Source organism: Gossypium hirsutum, chromosome A11 (genome assembly GCF_007990345.1).
Source record: "Gossypium hirsutum isolate 1008001.06 chromosome A11, Gossypium_hirsutum_v2.1, whole genome shotgun sequence".
Lineage (NCBI taxonomy): Eukaryota > Viridiplantae > Streptophyta > Magnoliopsida > Malvales > Malvaceae > Gossypium > Gossypium hirsutum.
The window spans coordinates 17,420,600-17,439,662 of NC_053434.1; the positions used below are offsets into that span (position 1 = coordinate 17,420,600).

The 19,063-nt window shown below is 31.0% G+C and overlaps 2 protein-coding genes across 2 annotated transcripts; one reads left to right on the forward strand and one right to left on the reverse strand.

Moving 5' to 3' along the window:
- Nucleotides 1-11,888: 11,888 nt before the first annotated feature.
- Nucleotides 11,889-12,290, reverse strand: LOC107923450 (putative disease resistance protein At3g15700). Its single transcript, XM_016853649.1, has one exon. The coding sequence runs from the start codon at nucleotides 12,288-12,290 to the stop codon at nucleotides 11,889-11,891; it is 402 nt and encodes a 133-aa protein (XP_016709138.1).
- Nucleotides 12,291-15,584: 3,294 nt separating this feature from the next.
- On the forward strand, nucleotides 15,585-17,555 carry LOC107924346 (cytochrome b561 and DOMON domain-containing protein At3g25290). The gene is made up of 3 exons (XM_016854746.2): nucleotides 15,585-16,331; nucleotides 16,551-16,805; nucleotides 16,931-17,555. Exons 1-3 carry the CDS (start codon nucleotides 15,702-15,704, stop codon nucleotides 17,240-17,242), a joined length of 1,197 nt encoding a protein of 398 aa, XP_016710235.1. The 5' UTR covers nucleotides 15,585-15,701; the 3' UTR covers nucleotides 17,243-17,555.
- The last annotated feature ends 1,508 nt before the right edge of the window (nucleotides 17,556-19,063 follow it).

Here is a 19,063-nt window from a genome sequence, read left to right on the forward strand (position 1 = left end):
TAAGTGGTCGTGAGAATTGTTCAACTAGAGAATTTGATTAAAGAATTTTCTTGAAATTTTAATTTGAAAATTTTAAGTGATTTTTGGAAAAATTAATTTTGATAAAGTAAATTTAAATTAATATGATTTTTTTTAAAATTAATTTTCAAGTCAGACAATTGGCTTATGGGTACTTGAACTTGAAAATTGGACCTGAAATCATAAATTTGACCTGGAAGCCCAAAACAGAGAACAAGACCCAAAAATTGGTCGAATTGGGTGAGATATGTGAAACTGGACCTACGGTCCAACCGATGACTAGACTGGACTAATCGAGTTGTCATTGACCTAGACTGAACCGGCAATAGCCGAACTAGTTTAAGATGCCGTAAGGATGTAGCACATGCATCACCGGACACGCGATGCCGGTGGCTACGAGGACGACGTTCCGGTGGCCGGCAACAATTGGTTTTTGGTGGTTGAGGAGTGTAAGAGTTATACTCCTACTAGAATTCTACGAAAGAATTTGATTTCAAATTAATTATTTCAGAAAAATATTATTTTAATAGTTTAATATTTAATTTAATTTAATACTTATCATAATAGTATTTAATTAATATAATATTAAAATGATTATCTTAATATTAAATTAAATTTAATGTTTGTCTTGTAGATAAACATTTTATTATTTTAAAAATGTTATATTAATTTAATATTAAAATTATTAAGTTTAATCATAGTTGAACTCTCTAAACTATCCTTATATAAAAAGAGCATTGAGTCATTATTTTACAGACACTTGAATTCAAGAGAAAATTGTAGAGAGAAAATTCTTTGAAGATATTATTTTAGAAATTTTCTAGAAATATTTTTCTGATTTACAATTTGACCTAAAAAATTATGAAATTATGCTTCTTGTAATTTTTGTGAAAAATTTTCTGATTTGAAGCGAGCCCACACTCGACAGACATGAGATTGAGGATAGAGGAGAACACTACTCAATCGAAGCACTCATCTTAGATGAATGGGAAATGTGGGCATTCGATGTGAGGCACACGGCCATGTCCCAGCCTGTGTCCTTACCCGTGTTATTCTCTAACTTGGGTCATACCCCCAGCCACACTCCCATGTGCTAGATCGTGTGGACAATTTAATTTTCAAAAATTAGGTACAGGGGTTACACAGCCAGGACACATGCCCATGTGTTGGGCCGTGCGACTCACACGGCTAAGACACACGCCTGTGTCTCTGCCTGTGTACTTAATTATGAGCATTTTGTTTCTCTAATTTTAAGATGCAGGAGACACACGGCCAAACCACAAGCCAATGAACATGACCGTGTGTCACACACAGTTGAGACACATTCCCGTGTGTCTGCCCATGTGGACAAAATAAGACCATTTTTCCAAGCCTTATTTTTCACCCTTTTTACCTTGCACCTACATGAACACTCCAATATATTTTCAAACCAACTTGGTACATATAAACCAAGCAAAAAACAAGTATTATATATGTTATATTAACACCTATGATCAAATGTTTAAACATCCACAATTACATTTATGTTTTTTTGCAAGTTATTCAATTATACTAACTCAAATCCATTCATCATTTGTTTTATATATGTATCTTTTACCATTTAACCATTCTAACACACATCAAACATGATATGGCCTTATATAATTACATCAAAATATACTTTCCACTAGCCATTCTAATGGCTAGTTACAACCAAACATTTCATCATTTTATCTAACTTAGCTTATACATGCCATTATACTAAAATAAGTTCGTTATTTGTACCAAAACGAGCTGGAGGATAGTGTGATGATGCTTCGACCGATCTCCAACCTTTACAAGCTTTCGAGTATTATAAAACAGAGGAAAATAAAACAAAGTAAGCATTTAATGCTTAGTAAGTTCGTATAACAGTAATTTAACTTACCATGTATTTACATTAAAGATTATCATACAAAACATACATCCAATCATTTTGGCCAATTGTCTAATCACATATACTCATCAAAACAATTAGTCATGTAATTCACATGAATTTCAAGAAAGCAAAGATGAGCTTATTAAACATAGATTTATAAGTATTTCAGGAATTTTCGAGATATAATCCATTTAATTCTTATATTTTCTCACATCAGAAATTTTACCCGTTGAATTATTGAAATGTCGATAAATACCCAGGTAGTATACTCGAGATATACAAATCAATTATCCATCAACTCATATTCAAGGGTGCCCATAAGGGCACATAATCAAGAAGCACACTCTCAAGCCATATATCAGGATGCTCAAATGAGCCATGTAATTTTTAGTAAAATCAGAACAATGGTTTCAGGACCACAAATCCGAGTCAGAAAGAAATTTTATTTTAATATTATTACATGAATTGCATTATGATAGAAATAACGTATGAAAATTTCATTAAGAAAATTTTACCGATTTCATGATTAATTGTGGAAATGACCAAATTGCATAAAATGCAAAAGTTGAGTTCTACTAGCTATAAGTATCAAATAGCTATGGAATTCAAAACTTGATGTCCTTATATGGTAACTAGACCATTAAGAAAAGTTAGTAGATATTTTTGGTGAATCATCCATGGAAAATTAAAAAAGGAAAAGGACTAAATTGGAATGTTAAAAATTAATGGATGATAATTAAATTAAATAGATATAACATATTATTATTATCATCTTCTTCCCCAAAATACATGGAAACCTAGGAAAGAGAAAAACATTCAAGCAAACTTTCTTGGCTTGATTAGTTAAGTTTTCTTATCCTATTTTTAGCAATTTTTATATTTTCGAGATCGGAATAGTATAGAAATTTTTCCATGGATGTAAATGATGAAATTTTAAAATTTATGGTAGAAAATGAAAGGTTGTTGATAGATAAACAACTTTTACAAAGAGAATTTTAATGAAATTGAGATTTAGGGACTAAATTGTAAAGATGTAAAACCCATGGAAAACTTCTAATTTTTGTGAAATTCATGGGCTATTATTGTAACATGTAAAATTTGGTTAGGCTTAAAATAAGGATTAAATTGCATGATATTCATTTTCTGAACTTAGGGACGAAATTGTCATTTATGAAAAGTATAGGGGCAAAATGGTAATTTTTCCTAAGATGTGAATTGAATTCAATTGAGTATAAAGTGAATTAAATTGACGCTAAATTCATTTATATAGATCCGAAAAACTCAAAAACGAAGTTAGATCGAGGAAAAGAAAAAGTACCGGATCAGTAGATTTCTGTATACGAACAAGTATCGAGGTAAGTTCGTGTAACTAAATTTTGTTTTTTTTATGATAGAAATGAGTCTTTACATATGTGAATTATATAAATGTTATAAATGTATGAAATATCCACATGCCCGATAATGTCTGGAAAATGTTAAGTTCCGTTTGAATAATGAATTTCGATGGATACATGATTTCCCATATTGAATGTGGTCTTGCATATGTTGCGAACAGAATATAGCTTGAATGAGTAATCCTGTTATAATCCCTCTCGAGTGTCATGTTATATAGTTCCTGCGAGCATCCTGATCGGTAGTGATTTTGCATGTGTTGTGCACTACCGTAGCTCTTTGTGAGCATCCTGTTACACGATTCGAACGGTTGTGATCCAGCATTTATTGCGAACACAAACGCAACTCTTCGTGAGCATCCTGATATAAGCTCTTATGAGTTTCCTGACATGGCTCGCTTGAACTCTCTGTTATGCTATCCGGAGCTCTCTCTTAATAACTCTTCGGAGTCACCTGTTAAGCTCAAAAAGCTTCCTATTCTAAAATCTTACGAGTTTCCTGTTTAGTTCGGATAAGCGTCCTGTTACAATTTAGTTAAGTGTCAATAGTTGACGCCAATCCGCATGGTGAAAATGTGTATTAGTAAAGAGGTCTATCATGAAAAGTATAAGTAGGGTTTAGGATAATGGGGAACAAGGCCAGGACCTACGAGAGAGCATTTTTAGATGGACTTTGATTGTAATCAGATCGATGGTTATGTCTGCCAAGAGTTGGCTCAATGAGAAAGCAAGACATGGGCTACGTTGACAGCATTTATGAATTCTCCTACGGAATTCAATAAGTTTTTAACTATGTGCATATGATCTCATCTTTTTAAATTTTAAGTAGTTATCTATGAATAATGGTGAACAGATCTCACTAAGTTCTTTCGAACTTATAAAATTTACTGCTTGTATGCAGGGTAGGCGATGACTTGAAGAATAGAGTGGTAGGACTAAGCCAGACACGTCAGATTCTAGTAATAAGCGCGATAGTTGTTCATGTGTAATATAGAGGGGCACCTTTAAAGGCCACGTCTTAAGGTTTAAGTTGAGTATGCCTTTATTCAAGTGTAAATCTAAAGTTTGTAAATGACTGCTAGATTATTTTTAAGAAACAAAGTTGTAAGAGTTTTTAACTAAAATTATAGGAGTTATAATAGTAGTTAAAATTTAAATTTAGATCATCTAAGTATGTAATTAAATCATATTTGAAAAACAATTGAGTAAATCAGATTATTGTAATATCCGGTACTCGAACTGGGCGATCGGATCGAGTATAAGGTGTCACATTGCGGAGGGTAGAGTTGGTTGTAATCCTTCAAACAAATTCTTTGTGCTTCCTATAGGAATGGTTTGATAGTTTTGACAAATCATGAGAATATGAGATGTTTGAAAGGGGAAAAGAACTGATTTGATAGATGAAAACAAATTGAAAATTTTGAAGTGTAAAAGAGATGGATAAGAATATAGGAATCTAATCGATTTTTTTATTTTACTTTTAATTTTAAAGTAAAAAAATAAAATTATTTTTTAATTTAAAGGCTTAATTCACAATTTGACCCCTGAAGTATATTCATTTTCTCACTTTGGTATTTAAATTTCTTTTTTGTCTCAATTTGGTACCTAAAGTATCATTTCATTATATATTTTGATCCAATTTTTTTAACACCGTTTAAAAAAATAGGTGGCTAATAAAAACATGCAACGTGGCATTTTAATTAAAATATATATTATCATATATTTATATACAATATAAAAATTATATAAAAATAGAATTAAATATATAAAAAAAATTCAAAAAAATATACTTAATTATTAAAAATTATAAAAAACTATTAATTCCATGAAATAATTTTTTTTGAAAGGTAAATTCATTAATTCATTCAATGAATGGAACCATACATTTCAAAGAAAAAATAGCAAACATTCGTCGTAGATGGTGAATGGCAAGTTCCATTAATACAACAAAGGCTTTAGTCTCAACATCAATAGAACATTATGACACGTTGACAATTGACTTTGTCACAACTCAAGCACAACATATCTGGAGTGATTGCAAACACTTAATACGATAAGGAAATCAGCCCTGGATAGTCCAAAATGGCGAGCAAAAATCGACAAAAGAATCCAGCATTCACCAAACTAGAGAGGACAACAACAAAACCATCCTTAAAATCACTTGTAAAACTAAGATTACATGCATAAGCAAGACTAAAAAAGTACTACAAGAGCAAGCAAAAAATTTTAAAACTGAAGACTTATTTAATAATGGAAAAATAAACAAAAAAAATATAAAACTTATGACAATACGAATCCAAATCGACACGTGAAGTTATTTTTTATTCTAAAATACTCTCAAAACAGAAATAGATTAAGAAGTTGACTAAGAGCCACCTACTTTTCAAGAAAAATTATTGGTGGCCAATGGAGTTTTAGCGAACGGCAGGTACTGTCATTTGTCCATTATAACTTGCGAAGACAAAAAAGATACATATAAAATAGATCTACTAATTAAAAAGAGAGAAGCATGTGTAGTGAATGAGAAGAAGAAAGAAATAAAGGGTTGATGTGAGAAAAAAAAAGGCGGGTGTTAGCTAGCCCAGAGGCTAGCACTCCCACTAAGCAAGACAAAAGATAAAAAGCAAACAACTTGGAGAGAAAAAAAAATTAAAAGTTTTTTAATTCCATAAAATAATTAAATGTTTTTAACCCCAAAAAATCTAACAAAATTTTTGGGTGTTCTTTATTATGAGTGTTCTTTATATTTTGACTTCAATGGTCACCATCGACCATTGCTCATCGATGGTCATTTGAGTCTAAATTTTTTATCGTTCTTTTATGATCCCCTCTTTTCACTTTTAAAGTTTATTTTTTTTAAAACAATGCTAGATTTTTCTAGAAATATAAATAAATCCGAAAATTTCAACACCAAATCTGATTCTTTTATTGTCGGATTGTCTTCCAATTTCGTCTTTAGATCAATCAAACAATACTCTAAAAACTCAATATTGCTTTGGTCGAAATTTGAATTGATGTTTTTTGATGCCTTCCTTTTTTTGTGTGTATAGAGATGATAGCTATGGTATTAATGTGGCTCCGGTAATGGAGAGAGAAATTTTAGCCATCGTTGACTGTGTTCGGAAGAAAGATGGAGGAGTCAATGAGAAGATCGAGTGGAGAAGAAGATGAAAAGCTGGAGAGAGAGGAAGAGAGAACGTGAAACTAAATGAATTAAAATATATATACAATTTTATTAATTTAATTTAATTTTAATAAATATATATTTTAAGTAAAAAAATAAAGTAACTTATATATTTTATGAAAATATAAAAATGCATTACGTGGCATTCTTTAATTGGTTGAAGTTTTTTAACTTCAGTTATTTTTTTTTGGACTAAAAACCATAGCAGAGATATACTTCAAGTACTAAAATAAAAAAATGGATATACTTCAGGGGTTAAGTCGTAAATTAAGCCTAATTTAAAATCAAATAAAAGCTCATGTATTATTAATGAACCTTTGAAGTTTTTCTTTTCTGTTTTCTCCTCTTCAATTTTTTTTTTTATATTCAAAATTTATTCTTTTAATTTTCTTATATTTTCTCTGAAAAAGGAACACCAAAAAGATCAAATCTGAGAGATTCTAGAAATCCTTTTCTACCCAAATGGACAGATTTCCACCTCGAAGTAGAAAAAAGAATCCTAACAACAAATGGAAAATTAGAGTGGAAGAAGGGAAAACAAAGAAATATTGATCTTGGATTTTTTCCTTGAACTTGAAGTTTGATTTGGATTTTTTTTGCTTTTCGACTGTCAGATTATCTTTCAAATCAAACGGCAGTGACAACTTCTTCTCACCGACCTCCGACCTTTTCACCGTTCGAATTTTTGAAATGGTCGCTCTAACTGCACAACCATGAAACCCGATTTGGTTTTATTTTATTTTATTAAATCGTGTAATGGTTTCACCCTTGAAGATATCTGAATGAGTTTTTTAATTTAAAAACGTTTTTATTTTCTTTTCTTTCGCCTTGGAAAAGGAAAAAATGGTAAAACTGTTTCAAAGCCCCTTGAATTAATTTGCCATTTTTCTGCAGAAATGTGACACGTGGCATGAAAGGAGTGGCCCACATTTCCTAACATATCAGACATTAATGTCGTTAGACTCAGGTATCAGATTAGAAATTGAAATAAAAATTCAGGGGCATATATTTAGAAATTATAAGTATCATATTGAAAATATTGGTAAAGTAGTTGGCAAAGTGGCCATTATCCCTATTCATATAAAAGAAAGCTAAATATGAAGAAATTTATCTCATTGAAATCACGAGGCAGACAAGTCAAGGTTTTAGTTACTTTAAAATTTTGAACTAACTTACATGCTCCCCTGCAATTCATTTTTAAAATTGCAGACATCATGATTATTATTTATCTACCAGAATAAAATAAAGTAACTGATTAGAATTTAAAAAATTTGTGGTGTCAAATTTGTTAATGAATTTTTTAAATGTATGTTTAAATTGTATTTATTTTCTTAAAAAAATTAAATAATATATTTTATTTGTGGAGTTAAAAATTAGCCTTATATGTATACTAAATAATTATTCTAAGGTTTGAATAATTATTTGGTACATTGACCAGTGAAAATTTTAACTCTAGGAGTAGAAATGAAATTTTATGATATGTACTTAAAGTTATATTTAAAAATTTTAAAAATAAATAAGATATACCAAATAATTACCTTTAAAATTTTCCTTTTAATATTTAAATGTTGAGGAACATAAAAAAAAGCTATCATTAATAGTAAGAATTATCTATCCTATATATTAAGGGAGTAATTAAGTTAATGTTAACAATCAAACCCTACTCCAACTTAATTAAAAATTTACCTAAAGCTACACCTAGGTTTGCCCTTTTTTTTTAGTTTAATTATTTTATAATGTAAATTAATTCATTATTAGTTAATTTTCGTCGCAAAGTGAGCGTGTAGAAATATATTTTTTTGGGGCTAATGTGTATTTTTAGCAAAAATAAATAATAACTGTATTTAAAATTTTTACAATAAAAAAATTTACTCTATATTTTTCAACGCAAATTTTAAGTGATAAAACGACAATAAGAAAACTGAAAGTCCTCAGCAACTAGCTACCCTCAATGAAAAATGATAATAAGAACCCATTGGAATTGAAAAAAACCAAAAACGAAGACTTTGTGACTCACATCTATCAACAATGCAATCTTATAATAATAAAATAAAATAAAAATCCGAACAATTAAGTTCTCAATTTACCCATTTTTCTCCTTACATATTCCTTTTAAAAATATATTTTTTATGCACTTTCTCTCTTTCTTAAGGAAGCAAAAGGAAATAAAAATGGAAATGGGATCTTTATTTTCTCCATCTTTGAGTCTATTATTTTCTCTTTGGGCTACTTCGATATCACCCTCACATTCATTCAATTGTTTACCGTTGAAACTCTCTGCGGGCAAAAAACAATACTCCAACTGCACCGAGCTCCCAACCCTAAACTCGACTCCCCACTTTACTTCCAATGCCACCAACTTCTCTCTTTCCATTGCATTCTCAGCACCTTTGTCCAATCCCAATGGCTGGATCGCTTGGAGCATCAATCCAACAACTACACATCTGGTAGGTTCACAAGCCATCGTTGCCTTCAAAAACAAATGCTCCTTGGTTGTTAAACTTACAACTTAAGTTCATACTACTCCATTGTCGAAGGGAAGTTGTCTTTTGATGTTTGGGATCTAGAAGCAGAAACTAATGATGATGAGAAGATGATAATTTAAGGTTCTTTGAAAGTTCCGAGCAGTGCAGAGAAGGTGAACCAGGTTTGGCAAGTTGGGCCTGGGGTTACTGATGATCACCCAATGAAGCATGGATTTACAAAAGACAATCTTAGTTCTTTCGGAGAATTGAAGTTGATGAATAAAATGAGTTCGGGTGCCTCATTGCTTCCTCCAACGCCGCAAGTTGCTAACAATGATAAAGGAGATTGGTGGAGGGTTAAGGAAATAAATGTTGCATTATGGATCTTCGCTTTACTTTCTGTTATGTGCTTTTAAGAAGTGAATGAATGATTCCATTGATATAACTCTAAATCAATTATTCATAATTTTAAAGCTTATATTTATTTGTGATTTTTATTTAATTTTTTTTATTCATGGCTTTTCAAATTTATTTATATAAACATTACTGAATATTCATACAATTATTACTGGAAATTATTAATATAAACACAAGCGTATGTGTTATGGCTCATAATAATTAATAAAGTTAACATAATTGCGTAATTACTTTTTGTTTGTTCAAAAAGATTATAATTGATGCACTATTTTTATAAAATAAAACTAACTTTCAAAAATACTTTATATTAAAAATATTTATTTATAAAATTATTTCAATAAATGATTATGGATTGAATGTAAAATATTTCTATTTGAATTTATTAATTTTATGTTTGATTCTTAAATAATATTTTTTATTTGTTTCATTTAAAATATTATATAAAAGTATGAAATAATAAAAATATTCTTATAATAATATTAATTACTTTTTAAAGTAAGAATATCTTAATAATTTCTTAATTTAATTAAATTAGTGTTGAAATTTGAATAAACTCATCATATCAACTATTTTATTTATAGAATAAATTATTTACTAAACATTCAAATAAATATTTTTGGATTATTCATGCAAATTTATTTAATTGATGCACTGTTTTTTCATAAAAAAATTTAATAAATCCGAGAACTATTTTGAGTTATTTAAAAAAATAAGAAAAAAAATCTAATATTGATAATTAAAATTTTAAAATAGGTACCTATAATACATATTAACTATTTAACTATATTTTCTTCGATAATTAATATGGAAAATGGAGTCATAGGTATAACATAATATTCTTACTACCACATTTTTTGCTAACTACATCCTTATTAATCATGATTTTATTTATTTATCCAATACATTATAGTTTATTAAAAAGAATATTAATTATATTTTCATAAAGATGTAATTAACCATAATTTTCTCAGATGCAGCTTTGTCTCCGTATAATCATTACATGTTGCTTTGTCGTTGTCTTAAGAATTCAACACAAAAATATTGTGACAAAGGAGTGAAGGATATTCAAATCACAAAATTAAATTGAAAAATTAAGAATAAATGAGTTTGACATGTATTGTGACAAAGACTCAATATTGTGTGTTCCAAGGACAGCAGTTCATCACTATCCACGTTTTTCAGTTCTCGTGCGGTGGAGGAAAGGCTATTAAAGATAGGACGAGTAGACCTTGTTTTTATATTTTCAGAGTTTTAAGGGAAATAATAAATTTAATTATTTTAAATTTTTTATAAAATTTAATATAATAGAAGTTTGAAAATTTTTTAGGCTCTAGAACATAAAATATTTATGGTGAAAATTTGAAAGTATCTTAACTTTTTTTTTTAATTCTAAGTCTTGAATGGTTATATTCTCAAACAACTCTTAAGATCAGATCTGATAACGCAAAATAGATTGACTCTATCTAAAAAAGTAATTTTTTAATTCTAGCAACCAATAATTAATTGACGTGGCAAGTAAATCATGTCAATCTCTTTGACCCAATTCATTTTTACTATTCATTTTAAGTATAAAAAGATTAATATTTTTTGTAATTAATAAAAATTTTGAATTATTTCTATAATAAAAAAAGGCCGAAAAAGACAAGCAAAGGACCCACAAGGTTTAACCGCATAATTTTTGTTTCTTATTTATTTATAAATAAGAGTTAAAGTAAATGATAAATATTTTTTAGGGATAGTTTAAAAGATGACCTTATCCAATAATCACTCAACATTTGTACAAAATGATGGTCACAAAAATTAGCTTAATCAATTAAATCGGAGTTTCCTTTCATTAAGTTTAGACTTTGATTTAGATTCTCAATTCAAACAAGTAATTGTAGTAAAAGCAGGTTGGAGCAAATTAATTTTACGGTATCTATTAAATATTTTAATTTATAACTTAAGGCTTAAAAGAAATAAGTAGTAATTTTGAGTTAGATAAGTTTCTGTTTAAAATTAGAAACAAAATACTTGAGTTTCAATCCTTTTAAATGGGTTATTAAGTACTTTAAAAAAAAGAAAACATATTTTGGGAAATTATCCCATACCAAAAATGTTTAAATTGTTAATTAAGTTAATTTATATATTTAAAAAATTAAGTTAATTTTAAGAGTTTTTTTTCAATTGAGTTTAAATTATTTTTAAGGTTAGATTGTTTTCGATTCATTGAAAATAAAAGAACTGGAACTAACAATACATGTGTTAAAGCGACAATTTTAATTCATGATTCATACAATTCATAAGTGATAAGTTTAGCCATATCTTTTATAAAGATCATGCATTTTCACTCTTCATTTCCTACATTTTCTAACTAACAAGCAATCATTTCAATGATATGATTCACTAGTAAGTAAATAGTTTTGGATTCTTCGCTCTTTCAATCAATTGTAGTTGAATCTCAATTGCTGATACACCATGGCTCTAACATCAATGATACTCGATATGTTTCGATGCATTTCTAAAAGTGCATTCTTTCATATTGGAAGACTGTCTTCACCTCTCTTGCTATTGGCAACTATAACTATCACCAACGACAGACCGACACAACGCTCAACGATGGATTTTGCAATTAGTAGTAAATCTGTAGAACTCATTAGATTTTGACCAACCTTACCTGAGAACAATGTCCATGCATCTTCTTTCGGAAATGGCTCCATTTTTATGACTTGACAATCCATTTGTCGACATACATCCAATGATCGAGATGTCAACATTAATTTACCCCTAGAAGACTCAAGAATTCCAAATTTTTCAAGGAAAAGTCTCTCCCATACATCATCCAAGATTAAAACAAATCTACCCTTTTCACTCAAAATTTCAGACAACTCCCCTGCTCTTAATGTTTCATCTCCATCTTCGGTAATAACGACATTCATTGCCTTTACAACCTTCTTCTATAGTTCAATAACACTACATTCCTTCGATATAGTGACCCATACTAGGATATCAAAACAAAGTGCTGCATAATCTCATTTTTTTTACGTTCTATTGTTTCAAAGACTAAGCTCGGTGTTGGCAACACCTGACCAATCCATGAAAGATCATCAACAACCAAAATTGGTCAAGTGTGGACGATATTTCGTGGATAGGTCAACTGTTGCCAACACCAAGCTTAGTCGTTGAAACAATAGAACGTAAAAAGAATGAGATTATGCAACACTTGAGGAATAGTGAGGTTCGAAAGATTGGAGTCTATGGAATGGCAAGAGTTCAGAAAACAAGTGTTGCCAAGCTTGTCAACAATAAACTCTTAAATGGTGTAAACAGTTTCGATATCCTAGTATGGGTCACTATATCGAGGAAATGTAGTGTTATTGAACTACAGAAGAAGATTGAAAAGGCAATGAATGTCGTTATTACCAAAGATAAAGATGAAACATTAAGAGCAGGGATGTTGTTTGGAAATTTTGAGTAAAAAGGGTAGATTTTTTTTAATCTTGGACGAATTATGGGAGAGGTTTTCCCTTGAAAAAGTCGGAATTCCTAAATCCTCTGAGGCTAAACTAGTGGTAACATCTCAATCATTGCATGTATGTTGACGAATGGATTGTCAAGTCCTAAAAATGGATCCACTTCTAAAAGCAGATGCATGGACATTGTTCTTGGAGAAGGTTGGTCAAAATCTAATGAATTCTGTAGATTTACTACCGATTGCAAGATCAATCGTTGAGTGTTGTGCTAGTTTGCCGTTGGTGATAGTTATAGTTTCCAGTAGCATGAGAGGTGAAAATAGCCTTCCAATATAGAGGAATGCACTCCCATAATTGAATTGAAACATATCGAGTATCATCGATGTTAAAGACAAGATGTATCAGCAACTGAGATTCAACTATGATCGCTTGAAAGATTGAAAAATCGAAAATTGTTTCCTTACTTGTGCATCATATCGTGAATATTCAGGAATCCTGTAGGAACAATTGATAAAGGATTGGATTGGAAAGGGATTAATAGAGGAAATGGGTAGCATGGAAGCAAACTTGGACAAGGGACAAGCTATACTAAGAACACTAGTAGAGAATTGTTTGTTAGAAAATGTAGGAAATGAAAGAGTGAAAATGCATGATCTTGTAACAAATATAGCTAAACTTTTCACTCATTAATTGTATGAATCATGAATTAACATTGCAATTTTGACACATGTATTGTTAGTTCCAACTCTTTTATTTTAGATAAATCCATTTTTTCTATTGAAAATATAATTTTAAAAAAACTAACAAAAAAATGGCTAGCAACATGGTGGTCACATCATTTTCTATGGCTCCACCAAATAAAAAAATAATTTCAATTTAAAAAAATATAAAAAATAACTTAAAAATAAAGTCTGACATAATAAAAGTGTTGAAGTCAATTTATTTGGCTCCACCATTATTCTAACATTGGTCACGCCAAATAGACTGACTTCTTCCCAAAATTTATTTTTTGTCCCACGAAATACACGAAAATATTAGTATTGAGGTGGTATTTATACAAGTGATGCCCAAACTAAATCCTTGGCATTTTGGGGCTCTAGACGAAACAATAAATTGGGTCATTTTGAAAAAGATTATAAAATGTAATACAATAGAAGGTGAAAAAAATTTGAGACTCTATGAGTAGGGGTGAGCAAAACTTGATTCGATTAAAAAATAAATTTTTTTTGAACTTCGAGTTATTTGAGCTATTTGAATTATTTGAGTCAACTCGAATAACTCGATTCGAGTTTGAGTCGAGTTGAATTTCACAATTCGGATAACTCGAATAATTCAAATAATTAGAATAACAAATTGGTGTAAATATGCATTTGGTTCCTATCAACTTTGAAAATAAGCAAAATTGTCTCTCCCACAATAAAAATTACAAAAATAAAATGAAATAATTTTAAAAAATTCAAAATAATTTTTTAAATTCAAAATATTTATAAAAATTTCAAAATTTATATTTCAAAAAAATTATAAAATTTCTAAAAAAAATCTATTTTTTTTTAAATTTTAAAAAATTTCTAAAATAATAATATCGGGGCCTAATTAAAGATTCAAAATTATCATACTCAAGTATCTTATTTTTTTAATATTTTCTTTGAATATTTTTTAAATATATATGGTTTCAAATTTACATGCTCTAACATGGAATTAGTTATACTGTGACAATATTTTATTTGACATGCTTAATTTTTTTTAATTTAACTCAAACAATTCCACTCTATTCGACTTGACTTAATTTTCGTTTAACTCGATTCGATTCGAAAAAAAATCAAATTGAGTTAAAATAATAAAATAGGACTCGTGAACTCGATTAATAGGAAAATTTTTCACTCGATTCGGTCGAATTCTCATCCCTACCTAGGAGATGAAGCACTTATGGTGAAAAGTGGAAAGCCCTAGGCATTTAATTAATTTGTTTTAGTCTGAAAATTTTTTCTACATTAAAAGTTAAAAAAAAATTAATTTTTGGGCCCCTTCTAGCCCTGGGCCTTGGGCGGTTACACTCTCAAACAACCCCCAAAGCTGAGCCTAACGGTAAGTAGTTTAGATAGTACTCTAGGAAGACAGGATCGATGTCAAATTTAATTTCCTCCACTTATAAGATCCATTAAGTTGAACACGGATGGGGCACGCATTCCAAGCTCAAGCTCAGTTTCCTCAATAGTAGTGGCAAGGTATGAACACGGTAGGTGGATTTGTGGGATTGAAAGAAATATAGGCAAATTCAGTATTACACAAATAAAGTTATAGATAATTTATGATGGTCACCAATTAGCTTGTTTTGCCAAATAGACTAATATTATTGTCGAAACTGATTATACTCTAACTATTGAAACCCTTAATAGTAAACTTCAAGCACAAATAAATAAAGATTTGATCTAAAAATTTAAGAACTTTGTAGAAAAGGTTGGGGGGGTGAAAATCCAGCAGATGTCGAAGGAGGCAAATATTCTTACTTACACTCCAGCTGGATTGAAGGAGGGATTCTCTTATGTTCCCATGTTCTCCAAAATTTACTTACAGTAATTGCTCAAATAAAGAAGGATGCCCAAAATTTATTTTATGATTCTAATATTTCCTTATAATTGATATATATTTCTCCTTTGCTACCAAAAAAAAAAAAAAAAAAAAACAACTAATTTTTCAAGAAGGTTTCCCACTTCCACTTTATATTTAGCGTGTGATAACCTCGACCTCCTCCCTTACCAACATTGCACGTGTCAGATAATCATTAGTCAAGTCCTTTTTGGCTTCTATTTATTTCGCCAACTTTATGCCTTCTCACTTAACTACTTGCCCGTTCATTTTCAGTTTCGTCGGAAAAAAATGGCTACATCGTTGTTGGCGTCTCTTTTCTTCACCTTTTGGGCGCTGCTTATTTCACCGGCGATTTCCCTCACCTGTTCCTCCCAGAAGTTTACGAAAAACCAAGTTTACTCCAACTGCCTCGACCTTCCTTCTCTCGCCTCTTACCTCCACTTCACTTACGACCCTTCTAACACTACTCTCTCCGTCGCCTTCATCTCTACTCCTTCCAAACCCGGCGGATGGATTTCCTGGGCCATAAATCCCAACGCCACAGGCATGGCCGGTTCCCAAGCACTCGTTGTGTACAAAAACTCCACCACCGGCGTTGCCGTCGTGCATACTTTTGACATCAGCTCTTATTCTTCAATTGTGCCGAAGGATTTGTCGTTCGAAGTTCCAGATAAAACGGCGGAGACTAGAAGCGACGGGAGTCTGGCCATTTTCGCTACAATTAAGGTTCCGGCGAATTTAGCGGCGAAAGGGACGATTAATCAAGTGTGGCAAGTTGGTCCCGGTGTTGGAGAAGGTGGCATGTTGGAAAAACATGACTTCGCCGCCGCCAATTTGCATTCGAAAGGAACGCTAGATTTGAAAAATGGACAGAGTAGCACTAATTCTGGAGGAGACACCACCGTTAAGAAGAAAAATGTTAGCTTCCCTTTTAATCCCTACAAATCTTTATATTTCCATGTTTTATTTGAAGTATTTCAAAATACAGAAATTGTTGACTGAGGTACTTGATTATTAAAACTAGCAATTTTGAACTAAATGGTGATTCTTTTTCACACACACACAAAAAGAAAATATATTTGTTTACTGGATTGATTATGAGTATATTGAATTTGAGAAGAAAATTTTTGATGACAGATCCATGGGATACTAAATGCTGTGAGTTGGGGAATTTTGTTTCCACTTGGAGCTATGATTGCTAGGTACATAAGAAGCTTTGAGTCAGCAGATCCAGCTTGGTTTTATCTTCATGTTTTCTGTCAAATATCAGCTTATGCCATAGGAGTTGCTGGCTGGGGAACTGGTCTTAAGCTTGGAAGTGAATCCTCTGGTATCACATATTCGGGTCATAGATACATTGGGATTGCCCTTTTCGTCCTCGCTACTGTCCAGGTATTTCTTAAATTTGTACATATGCAATACTTCTCATAGACTATTGGGTGAATTTTAGTTTGTCAGCATGTTTCTCTTGATGCTTTGTGACACTGAAGTTGGAATTTATTTTTTGTCTTTGCTAGATCTTTGCTTTGTTTTTAAGGCCTAAAAAGGACCACAAGCTCCGATTCTACTGGGACATTTACCACCACAGTTTTGGATACGCGATACTTGTCCTCGGCATCATCAATGTGTTCAAGGGCTTCAATATCTTGAAGCCTGAGCATAAGTGGAAATCGGCATATATGATTGTGATCATTGCTATGGGCGGGATTTCGTTGCTATTGGAAGCTATTACATGGATTGTAGTGTTGAAGAGAAAGTCCAGGAAATCCACAAAACCCTATGATGGATACAACAATGCTCAATCTAATCAACAGCCTCTTGCCATGTGATCAACCGATTCCTTGTAGTCCAACCTGGTTTTGTAGCAATCGTCTCCCTCTCTAGACTCGAGACCCTGCATGAGGTTTACCGATCCCGAACCAGTTATTAATTTTTGTCTATTGTATGATCTCTTGATTCCATATATTGCTATCATCACTAGTATTTGTATGTATGTACATATCGTGTATATATATATATTGCCGAGTATATCAGCTATCGTTTTCTCGGATAGAATATAGGAAGGGTGAAACTTTATAAGTTTGAATATGTATTGAACATGATTGTGAAACAGATTGTATTCATAATTCTTTTTTCTTTTCACTATGGTTTATGAGGATTCTAGTGTTTGATATCAAATCTTGGCTTTTACCTGCAGTTCTAGAAGTTCATTGGTATCTGATTCTATGATTCTTTAGAGGTTAAAATATGCCATTGGTAGTGATTAGTAAAATTCGATTCGATTCGAAAAAATCAGGAAAAAAATTTAAATTTCGAGTTAATTGAATCGAGTTATTCGAATTCTTTGAGTCAACTTGAATAAGAAATTTCGGATTTTGAGTTCGAGTCGAGTTGAATTTTTAAAACTCGAATAACTCGAATAATTTGAATAACATATCAGTATAAATACAGTTTTGGTCCCTGTCAATTTTGAAAATAAACAAATTGGTCTCTCTCTTAACAAAAATTACAAAAAAATCAAAGTAATTTTTAAATTTTGAAAATAATTTTTAAAATTCAAAATATTTGTAGAGATTCTAATATTTATATTTTTTTAAAATTATAAATTTAAAAAAAATTAATAAAATAATAATTTTGGAATTTAAATAAGTGATTAATAATTCAAGTTTATCATACTAAAATATCTTATTTCTCTAGGAGAAGTTTTCGAAATGTTGTTATCTGGCAGCTGACCTAGACCATCAACAATCAAAAGTATTGTCCCTATGTTGGAGTTTTGTTCTTCAGCCTGTGTGGAGAGTCATGTACGGTTCATGAAGGAGAGTGCCTTGATTGATGAAGACTAGTCCCTGTAAAACTCAAGATATATGTTAGTATTAAGCGTGTGAATAATTATAGGGTACCTAGGGGGACTTTATATGGGACTTATAAGCAAACTTGATAATTTTTAAGCCACGTGCAATGTACACGACTTTCTGAGGAGGTTGGGGGTGAAAACCTCGACTACAGGGACAATACCTTCAGTTGTTAAAATGCCGATCATGAGGACAATACTTTCATTTGTTGAAGGCAGCGTCAACTGCTTGGCAGACAACACTTCAAAGACTTTTTCCAAATGAGTTAACCGTCTTTAATAATTAAAGACCTTGGTTGGTGGTTCAATCCATGGCATGTCGAAGTACCTCTATAATACAGGTATCAATCTTTATCAATCGAGGCGTCTGTGTACGTAAACTTTATATAACTCTCTGTGGAGGTTGGATTCAACTGTGAAGGCAAGAAGAAATTGTATGAGAAAATTAAATGTAAATCTTTATAAGTAAGAACTTTTGCATTAAAAAGAAACTTAAATAAAATAATTGGTTTTTGGGATGATGAAAAGGCAAATTTTCCATTTACCCTCTCTCACTAGATTATGTAAACATGAGTCCAAGTGAAGACCATTTTCAGAAGCCAAAGAAAGGGAGGTGCAACTGCAAGCAATGTCAAAGGCAACAAGCATTCTGGCGAAAATGACATCCAAATTGAGACAGGTGTTGGTGAAGTTATTATTAGCAATAAGAATAGATACCTACTTTAGTGCTTGCTTTGCTCCCATCAAATTGACGCGTTAATTTGTTGATATAAGGGAAGATGGTTTCACAGTCATA